Source organism: Phytophthora infestans, genomic scaffold (assembly GCF_000142945.1).
Source record: "Phytophthora infestans T30-4 supercont1.7 genomic scaffold, whole genome shotgun sequence".
Taxonomy (NCBI): Eukaryota; Oomycota; class Peronosporomycetes; order Peronosporales; family Peronosporaceae; genus Phytophthora; species Phytophthora infestans.
Window position 1 is genome coordinate 3,990,406 of NW_003303752.1, and position 13,663 is coordinate 4,004,068.

Genomic DNA, 13,663 nt, shown 5'->3' on the forward strand with positions numbered 1-13,663 from the left:
ATGGGTGATAGCATTTCCCGCTTAAGTACGCTTGAAGGAACTGCCTTTCACTTGGCAGTTCGAAAAAGAGCGCCCGCCATGGACGTCAGCGAGCGGTTGGTGGCACGACGCGCGCACCTCGCCCCATTCTGCCGCGTGGACGCCGTAAAGCAGCACTTACGTCTACAGAGCTACTACCAGTTGGCACGCCAGCTCTATCGCCAATCCGAGACGTACTTCGCTGAGGGCGCTTGGGATAACGCGTAAGTGCCAAAGCTCACAGAGGTTCTATTTTTCTATACTGGCTGCTGCGAATTCCCGGACACTAACTATCGACTAATTTGTGTATCTTTTGTTGCTGCTGCGGTTGTCTTTACACTGTAGCTACGTGTTCCTAGCCAAGTTTATCAAGTAAGTTTGTGCGAGTAGCTTTCTGATCCTCAAATTCGAGCACTGCGTTCTAATTTTTTTATTAATTTTGTTGTCGTGACAGACTGTGCTCCAAGGTGATTACTGTCCACCACGACTATGAGCTGCCTCGATATCGCAAAGAGCGTGAGTGGGTGCGGACGGTAAGTTGACATCTTAATGACAGCCTGGATTCTTGCGTATTGGGACGGTATCTCATGATGGGGCGTGTGACTGTGCACGTAGCAAGCTGCAGAAGGATTCAAGCTCTTTGACGCGATTTTGGATGGCATGGAAGCGGAGGAGCTCGAGTATTTGGAGTATGAACGATCGCTGAACCCGGAAAAACAGCGAAAAACTGCGAGTCTTGTGACCGAGAAAGCGTCTGAGCAGGCGAATATGTCTGCGTTGGAAGCGCGGCTGCATGCGATGCGATTGGCCAAGAAAAATGCAGAGCAGCCGAAGGAACAGACAGCAGGTGCAGCGGAGATGGAAGACGCACACACTGATAGTCAACCAGCGGAGGTTCCGCCTCGACTAAATCTCGCTTTGAAGCCGCGTCAGAAGGTAACGTTTGAACTGGTATCGATGCAGTTGATTGTCTTCGACTTATTATATTCCTTTACGTAGGAACGGAGTAATACAGTGTCGTATCCTACAGTGGGTAAAGCCTCCTGGATGACAGCTGATACCACGCAGCACTCTCACACGCACTATTCTGCGCCACCTCTCAGTCGTCAGCGATCCCAAGAAGCAATTGCCAATTTGACAAGGTTTGTGTCTGGCATTGGAGTAAATTATTCATGTAGTAATTGAGAGCTAACACTGTTGCTTAGTGGGAAGATCCGTACACTGGAGATTCCTTCAGGCATCATCGCTCAGTTCACATTGCTGGCTTCCCCGAACACGAACCAGCCACCTTACGGAATCGAGACGTGCGGCATATTAGCTGGAATTCTGGTACGTCTGTCATGCACCTCTGGGATGAAGGTGCCGTACCTGAGTATTTGTGTCTTTTTAGCACGATCGAAAGCTGATTATTACGACACTTATCATTCCTAAACAAGAGGTACGCGTGTAATAAGAAGCAATTTATTATTGTTGCTTGGATGCACTAACGTGCGTCTTCTGTTTTGCAGGGGTCATCGGACATGTGCACTATGACGAATGAAGAGGAGCTTTACGACTTCTGCTTCAGCAACGAGCTACTGACCCTTGGCTGGATTCATGTAAAGGCTCCTAGTACCCGAAGGCACGATACTTATAATAACTCACAAGTGTTTGTTGTACAGACACACCCAAAGCAAGATTGTTTTCTGTCATCCGTCGATGTTCACACGCAGTGTGGGTTTCAATCGATCTTACCTGAGGTACATGTGAACTGTTCTTCCTTCTCGCTCCTCTGTACATGAAATATCCACGGTTTCTATATGTTAGGCTGTCGCTATCGTCGTTGCCCCCAGTGATCCGCGTAGAAAGTGAGTTATGCGGTTATAAGATGAGAAACATAAGTTACTAACATTGCGACCGTGTTAGCGTCGGAGTGTTTCGGCTGACTGAGCCAAGCGGACTGCAGCTGATTCAAAACTGCAATATGACGGGGTTCCACACGCATCCGAGTCACATTGAAATCTATTCAGACGCCTTTGAGGGTAAGTGGCAGGAGCAGGTCACAGCGCAAATAGTTGACATGCGGTGAAGCAAAGAGCGCGATAGAAATTTTGCTGTGGATCCATTGAAAGCGTGAAAGGATGTCAAGACAACGAACCAAATGAAGTACAAGTGAATGCAGTGGACTAATGATGCGTTTTCTTATGGTCTCAGCACGATCACAATGAATCAACTGGTCATGTAGCATGCCTCGCGCTGTAAGTAGTCAGGTGATCTTCAACTGTGTTTAGCCGAGGCACGTGGGTATTTAGATATCGTCGGAGCTATCCAGATTCAGTAGAACCTTCTCCATGCCCGGCTTGAACGCAGGCTTGCCCAGGAACGGGCAGCTACCGCATCGGAAGGCGTCGCCCTTAAAGCACTGCAAGATGAAACGTCGTTAGATGAGTTGTTAACGGGCAAATACAGTGAGGAATATTACGTTTCCGCATCCAGACACCAGACTGTTTAGGTCCTTCTCCGACATGACTGGCTTGTCATTTTCATCCTTCAAACTGCGAAAAACACTATGAGTATCGCAGCGTTCACAGCAATAAATAGCAAATGTCTTACCCGCAAGTGCAGTTCTTGCACGCGCGCTTCTTTCCACCGACCGCATCGCCACAATCAGCCTTAGCTGCCTGCAGGACCTCGTCTGTGTCATCAAGCAAAGTGTCCTCATCGATAATGTCATCGTCCTGATCGTCACCGAAATCGTCCGCCAACACCGTCCACTTCTTGATAGGCTGCGTCGTTGTGGACTTTACAGCAAGCGGAATGGCCGCACTCTCGAACGACTGCTTCTTCGACGTGAAGCTTACAGCATCCGAGAACTCAGGGTAGAACGGGCTGCTCTCCTGCTTGTCGGAGGTGTCCACAAGGCCACCAATCATCAGCGCCATGAGGATAGCATTCTTCTTCTCCTCCTTCACGTTGGCCACGTGCAGTTGCAATACACCGCCAGTCTTAAGCAGAGGCAGCACGGCACCCAACTCGATACCTAACTCCTCCGTCTGCTCACTAAACGAGACGATGCCGTCGAAAGCATTCTCCTTTGCGGAGGCACTGCTGCTGGTCACAGTCTGCGTTACATCCGAGTCCTCCGCCACAGCGAGGACCGTCACGTCCGCTACCTGCGGGTTTGTCTGTTTGAACTGTTGCACGGCAGACGCTGTGTCCTGCAGACGCGTCAAGATTGCTACGTTTCCCTGGAGAGCCATTGGAAGCAAATGTGTCCCAGAAGAATTGTGTTGTGAAACACAATTTGCTCCGGTTTGTTTGTGGCTTCTATCTAGATTTTATTGGCTGTTTGTAAGCAGGAGACAACTGAACTGGTTTACGAAATCATCCGCAATTTTAATGTGGCAAATGTCAAATTTAAATACCACAACGCAATCGACCATCATTCTTCAAGCCATTCTTAACGTCTGAAAGCTGTAGACCACCTCGAAGTTGCCGAGATGGATCGATTAATTGTCGGGTCACGAACCGTCTTGTGACCATGAGCTCTGGTTCTCAATCCAACCGAATAACTTCTTTAGTGACAACATGAGTTTCCGCTCCAAGCCTTTTAGCGAAACGAAAAACTTAACAATCCCGGGCCACGTGCAGTCATTGGCAGGGTGGAAGCTACTGCAAAGCGATCCGCAAAAACCACGGTGTTCGCTGCATTGTGAACAATACTCACCGTACGGTGACCCTGCGAGGGTCGAAAACTGGGGTGGAAACTGCGGAAGACGAACTCGCAGGTTTATTTGCCTCTTTCGGGATTGCGAGGTCGGGCAAGGAACAAGCCGTCGACGTTGTTGTTCGAGACGGACCAACGCGCTGGTGGACATTCCAAAAGGCCAGGGAGACCACGAGCAATATGCAAGTCTAGGAGTATCCATATCGACTTCAGCATTCCGGACGTGCACTGGAGACCACACCAATGAACAGTTTTCGTGGATCAAGGAATTTCACGAAGAAGACATAGCTGAAGTCATGGACAACAAACAATCCGAGTTCCCGATCAAGATTGAGTTTGCTTTTGAAACGCCTTGCTTCAAACTCTTATCCAGTCGCTGTGAGAAGTCAACCATGTCCTGGATGGACCTGCAGAAACCCCGCAAGTTTGTTGAATACACGACAATTACTGCAGGCAATCGTTACTACAGTATCACTTGTTTGTATGATGGATGAACTTAACCAATTGATGGACAAGGGCGCGGAGCTTTAAAAGAAGCTATCGGTTTGTGTTGCAGGCTATCAAGGAAAGTCGTATTATCGAAGTTTCATCTCGTGGGGTGGCTGCACAGAGTGTATGGTAAACGCCGTAAATGTCGCAAGTGTGATCCTAAACAACGACACCTCTTTCCAAATGCGAGAATTATTCTCGCGAAAAAATCCCCAAGGATGCCTTAATTGGTATCATGCTTCACCTCGACTTCTCAATTCCCGACGACGGTGACTTTTACCGCTCGGAGGTGATGCTGAACCATACGGCGCCACCTGGAATGCGCATCTTGTCTGTTGATGCAAAAGCCAAAAGCCACGTGGATGCAAACGGGCTCCGTGTAAAAATCGGCTACTTGGACCAACACCATGACGAGCTCACTCTTGCCTGTCGTTTGACGAAAGTGGAGAAGGAAAAGCTAAGCGCCGATGAAAATGAGGCTCAAGTGCTGCTCGGAAAAGTGCTGGGGATGCTGGCGCGAATATAATTCGCTACTTTATTCATTTTCTTGGGCAGGAATGGGTTTCGAGTGCACTTTAAAGTGTGCAGCTACATGATGGTCGACCCTAAAATGAAAATGTCGGGTCTTACATTAATCTTAATCGTCCTTGTCACATACTCTTAAAAACCATTAAAATGGACTCAACAAGGGTTGGCGAGGCCGATATTTCCTAGGCAGGAAATTCAATTGAATAGTCAGTTGAGAGCACAGCTCTTCGACAAAAGACTGCCTTGAGTCGTACTTTAATGGCCCATATCGTACTTAAGTGGATGCTTGCTTAAGCCAAGTCAATAACAGATTTGGGCTTACCGGTATTGCAAAGAACCGCGCTTGGAAATTTTGAGTTGAACGCACAATACTACTGACGGAATTTGCCTTTCTACTGTTATACACGTGTTGATGGTCATTGACACGCCAGTTGTTTTGGGCGCTGGACAATGTATGCAATGTTTGTGTGGGCGCTCACTTCGAAATTTCGCTCCACGGCTCACAGGGCTCTCACTTCCAATCGACAAGATGAGCTTTCAGTCCACGTCTCTTCGCCAAGCGAAAAACGTGGCGATTCCGGATCACGTCCCAGTGGGTGCAGTCATCGGCAAGGGTGGCAGCTACTGCAAAGCAATGCGTGAAAATCACGGTGTACGCTACTCGGTGGACGGGACTGACCGAAAGGTGACACTAATAGGACCGGGGACTGGTGTGAAGAGCGCAGAAGAGGAACTAACGGACTTGTTTGCCTCCTTCGCGATCAATAAGCAGGAAGAGAATCGAGTTTTTGAAGTTGTTGCGCCAAACGGACCAACCCGTTGGTGGTCATTTCAACAAGACATGGAGACTTCGAGTGACGAACAAGTCCAAGAGTATCCGTATCGCCTTAAGCAATCTGGGCGAGCGATTGAGACCTCCAATGAGAATACTATTTCTTGGATCAAGGAGTTCCGGGAAGACGACATGGCTAACGTCATGGACTACCTTTTGGAGAAGCCATCCAAGTCACCGTTGAAGATCAAGATCGCGTTTGGAAAGTTGTGTTTTAAACTCAGCTCTATTCGCTGCAAAAGCTCAACCATCGCCTGGTCAGAGCTGCAGAAGCTCCGCAACTTTGAGGAGTTCATGACACGCTGGTCCAATTACTGCTCCAGATCATCGCCATCAATTACTGCTCTGATGGACGATCTTGAGTCGTGGATGGAGAAGGGTGTGGAGCCTCGGAAGACGTTATCAGTGCATGTTGCTGGCTGTAAAGGAGGCTCCTATGGCCTGAAGTACCATCTCGTGGATCGCCAATGGGAACTACACAGTGCCTACACTAGACGCTATGTGCGCGGCACATACGATGTGATTCTGGACAACGACACTTCGTTCCGAGTGCGCGCTGTCAGCCACGAAGTGGCCACCAAGAGCGCTTCAGCTGATATTCAGCACCATCTTGACATCTCCACCCCGGACGGTGGCGACTTTCTCCGTACGAAGGTGGAGCTGAGTCGAAACGCTCCGGCTGGAATGCAAATCAAGTCTTTCGAAGCGAAGTCGAAAGTTCATGTGGATGCAAACGGTCTCCGCTTCTCGATCTTCTATTTGGACAAACACCAGGACGAGTTCCGTCTCGAGTGTCGTCTAGCGACAGTGGAAAAGGAGAAACTGAGCACCAAGGACAACGAGGCGCAAGTGCTGCTCATGAAGGTGCTGGAAGTACTGGCGTAGCGATGAAAGCCATCCTTTTCACTGTTGTTTGCGTATAGCTATTACGCATTTTACCGTCTCGTAATCCTCAGGCGACGTTAACAATGAATCGCTGTGCATGAGAGCTTTTGCGTCTTCAACATCGTCAATTTGAGCACTTCAATGTTACAAAAAATGTGTCTCAAATGTAGCCATATCGGTATAACAAGGGGAATTCGTACGTATGTTGTCTTGATCGGCTCGCTTCGTGGCGTCATTCTCCGTTCGTCCGTCAGCCAGATAGTCTAGACATCATGCTGGGGAAGACCGTCGTATCCGCCATGGCAGCGGCTGCTGCTGCTTCGTCTTTGTGTAAGGGCGAGCAACTGACGGCGCTGAAGTCGCCTAGCGTCCAAGTTCTCAAGGATCCACTGCAGCGAGTGGCTTTTGGCTCGTGCAACGACCAGAGCTTCCCGCAGCCACTGTGGACGAACATCGCAGCGCACAAGCCCGAACTTTGGGTCTGGATGGGTGATAACGTAAGCAATGTATTAACTTGATAAAAGGAGCGAGAAGCTAAAGAATTTATTGTGTGAATAGATCTACGCCGACGTCAAGGAGCTGGGTGAGCCGCGTCCAGTACCCATTCCACCACGTAAGATGTTTGTGGAGGCTTCAGGCGATGTGCTTATTCGAAGATACAAGTGGGTTTTGCCTGAAAAACGAGAGTTCTGGTTGGGAGGCATTCTTATCAAGTGTTTTTTTCTTCTTCTTCCTCCTTATCTGGTTACAGCAAGCTTATGGCCAATGAGGACTACGCTTCTTTCGTTAACCGCACACCGATCATCGGCATTTGGGACGACCATGACTACGGTATCAACGATGGCGGCAAGTTTTACACCAATCGTGAAGAGAGCCAGCAGATTTTCTTGGACTTCATTGGCGAGCCGAAAGACTCACCTCGTCGTGAGCAAGAGGTACCTACCTACCTATAAGCAGTGTTCTGTGTTGTGATCAATCGACCTAACCGATACTCCTGTGACCACATTTGGTAGGGTATTTACACGTCGTACACGATCGGATCAGGAGAGCAGACCGTCAAGTTTATCCTGGTCGACAACCGGTATTTCCACAATCTGCGATACGAAAAGTATGATGGATACAAACAAGTTCTGACACATTTCTTCATAACTAGATACAACCGCGACAACTACGGCACAAAGAATGGCAAATTTCTCGGAGAACCTCAATGGAAGTGGCTTGAGAACGAGCTTATGACATCGACTGCCGCCTTCAACGTCATCGTATCAGGAGTTCAGATTCTTCCTGGAGACCGCTATCCTGTCGCCGAGTGCTGGGGGCGTTTCCCGAATGAGCGCGAGCGCCTGTTGAAGCTGCTGCTGGCCTCAAATGCCAAGGGTGTTATCCTCCTCAGGTTAGTTAAGTCCAGTGAAGTTTCACGTTACTAACCGAGTTTCTAACCGAGACCTCAAATATTGCAGCGGTGATGTCCATTTCTCTGAAATCAACCAAGTGGTGTGTTCCAATGGGACAAACACGATCACGGAGATCACCAGCAGTGGCATGACGCATAGCTGGATGGAATTCCACGTACTATCAGTAAGGTACATCATGGCTCTGTTATTCACGTACGCGAACCTTCTACTGCCTTGGGAATACCGTCCGACGCAGAAATCTTTCTATGGACATCTCAATTGGGGCTCGATCGATTTCGACTGGGAGAATACGCCCCACCCTGTTGCAATAGTGAAAACCCGAGGTGCAGATGACAAGGTAAAGCTACAGTACGAGTTCGAGTCCAAGCCCTTTTACTCAGACTCTCCCGACAAAGACGCGGTCGAGTGTCAAGCGCCACGTCCGATTCCACGCTGGCAACATGTCTTGTGGGACGGCTTGTTCGTGGGAACGGTGGGACTTTTCGTGCTTCTGGTCCCGTTCATTCTGCTGTGGTTGGTGTGGTTTTTCATCAACAAAGCCATTTCTCCAACGACACAGACAGCAGAGAACGTGGAAACGAAGAAGACGGTGTAATTGTAGACTCAAAACAAAGGAACTGGTTTTTTTTTACTTGACTCGAAATAGACAAATACTTTTGTTTTTATTCTGGTTAGTTGGTAGTTTCTATTGGGGTCTAAGGAAATGTCTGATCCGATTGAGCAGTACCGGAGGCAACAACTCTATCGTCGAATTTACGAGAAAAGAGTGGAGGCCATTGCAGCTCGACAAGTGATTTTGTGTCGCAACAATGCGTTGAGAGAGGAGATCGAGCGCAACATGAAGTACTTTGTGGCGACGTCTTTGCAGAGTCGATATCGAGGATGGAAAGGCCGTCGCGTTGCTGCAAGAAGGCGACAAAGACACTATGCTGCTATTGCCATACAACGGATCATTCGCGGGGTTCTTGGTCGTCGACGTGCTGCTGAAGAGAAACGCAAGCTAAGGCAAGTGCTTCACAGTTCTGTTGCACTTAAGCTGCTGTTAGAGAGATCTGCAGTCGTGAGGACGATCAAAAACTGGCAAGAACTGCTGGATCCACACACAAACGAGTACTTTTACTTCCACCTCTTTACGCATGATTCGCAATGGCTCCCACCAGAGTCATATCAAGAATTCCTCGTCTGCAAGTGGCCTGAATGTAGCCATATTGCGAAAACCGTTCATGGGATTCATGAGCATTACCGAACGAAGCACGTTTGGTACTGTCCAGTGTGTATGGTGAAAGTCTGTACCTCGACATTCCCGACGTGTCCAATGTGCAAGAGTATCTGTAGTCATGACCTCGAGACGGGAGAAATTATAGGTCCTGGAGAGACCCATTTGCAGATGATGCAACAAACACAAGAGGCAAAAGAAGAACTGCGTCGACAACGAGAAGAAGCACATCAGCATCGTATGCAATACTGGGCGACGTTAGCTGGACAGCAAGAAAACTCTCATGGTCAAGCGCCGAAGACGAAGCGAGCGCTTGGATTTGGAAGACCAAGCGAAGCCACACATTCATCCAGCTCAAATACTACACCTGCAACCAGTGCAGGAGACCAGGACGCTGCTGCATTGGCTCGTTTTAAGGATCTAGATCCATCAGTGATGGACGTTGAATGGCTTTCTACGTGGCATCGCAAAGCCAAGCAAGATCACATATTCGCCAAAGCTTTACTTCGGTTCGGCAGTCTTTATGCTGGGGACTTTCACGCAATAACCAAGAGCTTGGACGGCCTGGGTGAATTGATTTATACCAACGGTGGACGTTATGCTGGTCAGTGGAAACAAAACCAGCGACATGGCAAAGGAATCTATCAAGGTGCCGATGGTTACGAGTACATTGGTGACTGGGTGGATGGGAGAAAACATGGCGTGGGGGTCCTGACTTTATCTAGCGGGGAACGCTACGTCGGTCACTTTGAAAATGGCAAATTTCAGGGTATCGGCGTTTTTTTCGCAGCGAATGGAGATCGATATCAAGGTCAATTTCAAGACAATCGTCCGAACGGGTTTGGCAAGTTCAAGAAAGTCGCTGGAGATCGATATATCGGGCATACTATTGACGGTCTTGCATATGGGGTGGGAACTCTTAGCACAGCAGACGGCGAAGTCTACAAAGGACACTGGGAAAAGGATTTCCGTCACGGTAGTGGTGTTTGCTTTTATCCTAATGGTGCTGTCTACTCTGGAGGCTGGTGGCGTGGAAGATGGAGTGGGAACGGGATCTACGTTTCCAGTGAAGGTATCAAATATATTGGCGAGTTCTCGAAAGGCAAACAGCACGGCAAAGGCAAATTATTCTTCGATAATGGCGACGTATTCGAGGGATACTTCGTTCACGGTGTAGCCGAAGGATCAGGCAAGACAAAAGGGGTCTATCGTTTTTTCGATAGTGGGAATATGTATGTCGGCGACTGGGTTGCCAATAAACGTCATGGGCGTGGCACGTACACATTCTCCGGAGGTAGCAGCTATACTGGGACGTTTAACAACGACCATGTTGAAGGCCGAGGGACTATGACGTACTCGAATGGAAACGTATATAAAGGAGAGTTCTTGAACGCTGAGAAACACGGTCAAGGTGTCTATCGGTGGCGAGATGGGAGCGTATACGAAGGGCAGTTTATGCATGGATTGATCCGAGGTTCCGGCAAAATATTGTATGCTACTGGACATTCGTATGAGGGACAATGGCTTGATAACAAGAAACACGGCAAAGGGAGATTCGTTTACCGGAACGCAGACATTTACGACGGTGAATGGCGCGCTGATCGACGCCATGGGTACGGGGTGTTTACGTGGAATCCTAACACTATCCAACAGGAGAAATACGAAGGGATGTTGGATGATGAGCGACGTCATGGCAAAGGCAAGTATTATTATGCGAACGGTACTGTGTACGAAGGTGACTGGAACTATGGCAAGCGTGACGGAATGGGAACTTTCACGTGGCCTTGTGGCGATGTATACAGTGGCCAATTTGTCGACGAGATGCAACATGGGTTTGGGAGCTTCTTTTGTGCTTCGTCGGGTGATACATACGAAGGCGAATGGGTCATGAATGTACGTGAGGGACACGGCAAAGTAACGTACGCTTCCGGAAAAGCGTTCGAAGGCACATTTCATGAAGGTAGACGTCACGGGGCTGGCGTTATGACTTACAGCAATGGCAACAGCTATCATGGGGTATGGAATCGTGATTTAAAACAAGGTGGCGGAAGATACGTACTTCATGTTGCAAGCGAGGATACTGGAAACGCTAAGAAACAGAAAGAAGCACTGAAAGTCCGTGTGTTCGGCTACTAGCTTAACTAGTGATTAGTAAGTGTAGTCATAAGGATCCGTCGTTCCTACACGAATCTGGAACTCATCGAAGAGGTTTGTCTCGAGCGTTTCTTGTACTTTTGATAATATTCCATCGCTGAATCCACGGAGTTTGCTGTCGAGTTGTGTCAAATCTAGCGTCTGCACTTCATCAAATTTGTCGAGATTGATTCTACACACCTTTCCTGAAAATGTCGCTCCATTGAAATAGGGTACGAAGAAGCCATATTTTCCGGATACTACACCCCCATTGAATCCACGTAAATCGCTGTCGGCGAAATCAGGGACCTGACTTCGCAATGCTGCAGTCAAATCCAGAAAAGAAATTCCACTCGGTGTGAAATCATTCGTGTCAATTCGTGCGACTTTGCCAGATTGCGTAGGCCCCTTCGGGTCGAAGAATTTCCAGCGATGAGGCACGAGAAAGACGTATTGCCGATAAGCAAACCCCCTCATGAACCCTCGTAAGCCAGTATCGACAATGGTCAGATCAAGGAACTGTACCGAAGTGAAGTCACGCAAATCGACCCGAGCCACCAAACCAGAATACGGGTTCACTTCCTCCGAGTCGGGCTGTCGTACCCGCATGTACGGCACGAAGTAAGCGAAGTGGGTGACTGCCAGCACAGAGAATTGTTACTTCCAGATATTACAACCTGTTAAAGCTCAGTGCATTGTAGTGTACCTGTGACTGCACCGCTAAATCCGCATAAATCGGGGTGAAATAATGCAAGGTCGAGGCTTCCGGAAACACGAAAAGTGTTCAGATTCACACGAACAACTAATCCGGAGTTGGAAGCGGGGAACTCCCGCAAGTTCATCGTTCGTTCGTCCCCTGTTAATGGTCTCCTAAGTATGCCTGGTTTCCATCTGATGTTACAATACCGTTAGAGTTCCATCGAGTTACACTGCTATGCGATGGCACCTTACAGGTAATTGCGCCGCTAAACCCCACATAATGCGAGTTGACAGCTGCCAAATCCAGCACCTCGACGCTCGATGGTGTAAAAATGTCAGTTCGAAAGCGTGCTAACTTTCCGAAAAGTCCGTTTTCATTCTTCCGAGGAACTAAATATCCGTAGGAGCCGTAAGTGAAAGCTGACCCAAACCCCTTGAGACTTTTATCCACGGCGCTCAAGTCCAGTATCTCCACTATCGGCGCTTTTGACGAAAATGTGAGAGCCATAATGCGAAGTACCTTGGATGCGTACGCTGTTCCATTGTTATACGGTATCAAATACAAATACTCGACAGCTTGTTCCATTTCTGCGGGTTTCCCGAAGCCTAAATGTGTCGGTGAGGCTGTATACTGAGCTTTCAAGATGACTTTCCAAGCTGTCGTTTTGTAGTTGGGGTCATCCGCAGCTGGAACGAGAAAAGTTTCATTCACGAAAGAAACATTTGAGAAAGCAGTAAAGCCACCACAGAAACCTTTGAAGGAGGGATCCAGAGTCGCCAAGTCGATGACAGCTACTTGGTTGTTGTAAGGACCAATGCCGTTGGGTGTTTCATAGTCGCTAAACTCGAGAAATCGAGCTGGCCGAGGTCTTTTCTTACCCTTGAGACCAAGCTCGATTCGAGTCACACGACCATGGAAATTACTATTGAAATATGGCACCAGGTAGACGTATTTGGATGCTGTAAAATACACTTCACGTCAGAATTATCGTTGTTTAATGTAAGAAAAAAAAACAAGCAGCTTACGAAAGATTTTAAACTCATTGGAGATTACCACGACACTGTCGTTCATTCCTTCTTTCACGGCAACCGCGAAAATCTTGCAAGAGTAAGTGGGGAGTGTGATAACGTCTCCACTAGCAGCAATACTGAAGTTTTTACCAGACCCAAACAAACCAGCAGCAGTGAGATTTGTAGTTGCCAGTTGAGTAGAAGGAACGATACGATAGTGGATCGCTGCACCCAGTTTTGCGGTTAGAAGACGCACCACCACCTGAGTATTGAATTGACCTCCGTTCGGCTCGATCTCTGGAGTGTCCACAACTCCCTGCCATTCAAAGTAAACTCCAGTCGGGAAGTCAAGAAACGCCTCTGGATGCGCATACCGATCCGTGTGAGAGATGTAGCAATCGTGAGTGATAGTCTCAAAGTCGAACGACAGACACAGTGGGTCGGTGTCGCATTGCACAGCACATGTCAGTGGTGAAGATTGTTTAAGCACGCCTCCTTCTAGAAACCCGCGTAAGCCTTTCTTGTCCACAGCTCTGAATAAGCTGAGGATATTGGCTGAAAGTCTGCGTCCGGGGTAGTTTTCTGTTACTGCAATACCTTCATCTGCAACAAAATCTTTCATAGAAATTATCGACAAACTAAAGCAAACTCAGATACCTTACGAAATAAGTTTTGTGGTAGGTGCTGTAACAACGTACAAGTGATCTGTTGATGGACATGTGAGTATCTCG

At 48.3% G+C, this 13,663-nt stretch overlaps 7 protein-coding genes across 7 annotated transcripts; 5 read left to right on the forward strand and 2 right to left on the reverse strand.

Moving 5' to 3' along the window:
- Positions 1–78: 78 nt before the first annotated feature.
- On the forward strand, positions 79–2,086 carry PITG_05600 (metalloprotease family M67C, putative; the record flags this gene model as incomplete). Its single annotated transcript, XM_002999180.1, has 11 exons — positions 79–242; positions 364–390; positions 473–551; positions 634–912; positions 1,018–1,160; positions 1,224–1,347; positions 1,409–1,456; positions 1,527–1,616; positions 1,680–1,757; positions 1,825–1,865; positions 1,924–2,086. 11 exons carry the CDS (start codon positions 79–81, stop codon positions 2,084–2,086), a joined length of 1,236 nt encoding a protein of 411 aa, XP_002999226.1.
- An 87-nt stretch (positions 2,087–2,173) lies between these two features.
- On the reverse strand, positions 2,174–3,271 carry PITG_05601 (uncharacterized protein; the record flags this gene model as incomplete). The annotated part of the gene is made up of 3 exons (XM_002999181.1): positions 2,174–2,419; positions 2,480–2,552; positions 2,611–3,271. 3 exons carry the CDS (start codon positions 3,255–3,257, stop codon positions 2,306–2,308), a joined length of 834 nt encoding a protein of 277 aa, XP_002999227.1.
- Positions 3,272–4,448: 1,177 nt separating this feature from the next.
- PITG_05602 (uncharacterized protein) lies at positions 4,449–4,739 on the forward strand (the record flags this gene model as incomplete). The annotated part of the gene is made up of 1 exon (XM_002999182.1): positions 4,449–4,739. One exon carries the CDS (start codon positions 4,449–4,451, stop codon positions 4,737–4,739), a length of 291 nt encoding a protein of 96 aa, XP_002999228.1.
- A 531-nt stretch (positions 4,740–5,270) lies between these two features.
- Positions 5,271–6,458, forward strand: PITG_05603 (uncharacterized protein; the record flags this gene model as incomplete). The annotated part of the gene is made up of 1 exon (XM_002999183.1): positions 5,271–6,458. One exon carries the CDS (start codon positions 5,271–5,273, stop codon positions 6,456–6,458), a length of 1,188 nt encoding a protein of 395 aa, XP_002999229.1.
- A 272-nt stretch (positions 6,459–6,730) lies between these two features.
- Positions 6,731–8,538, forward strand: PITG_05604 (uncharacterized protein; the record flags this gene model as incomplete). Its single annotated transcript, XM_002999184.1, has 6 exons — positions 6,731–6,955; positions 7,017–7,120; positions 7,210–7,393; positions 7,472–7,539; positions 7,612–7,851; positions 7,919–8,538. The coding sequence occupies 6 exons, from the start codon at positions 6,731–6,733 to the stop codon at positions 8,466–8,468; spliced, it is 1,371 nt and encodes a 456-aa protein (XP_002999230.1).
- A 611-nt stretch (positions 8,539–9,149) lies between these two features.
- Positions 9,150–11,225, forward strand: PITG_05605 (radial spoke head protein, putative; the record flags this gene model as incomplete). Its single annotated transcript, XM_002999185.1, has 1 exon — positions 9,150–11,225. One exon carries the CDS (start codon positions 9,150–9,152, stop codon positions 11,223–11,225), a length of 2,076 nt encoding a protein of 691 aa, XP_002999231.1.
- A 12-nt stretch (positions 11,226–11,237) lies between these two features.
- PITG_05606 (sporangia induced hypothetical protein) lies at positions 11,238–13,554 on the reverse strand (the record flags this gene model as incomplete). Its single annotated transcript, XM_002999186.1, has 4 exons — positions 11,238–11,860; positions 11,929–12,078; positions 12,174–12,881; positions 12,948–13,554. 4 exons carry the CDS (start codon positions 13,552–13,554, stop codon positions 11,238–11,240), a joined length of 2,088 nt encoding a protein of 695 aa, XP_002999232.1.
- Between the last annotated feature and the right edge of the window lie 109 nt (positions 13,555–13,663).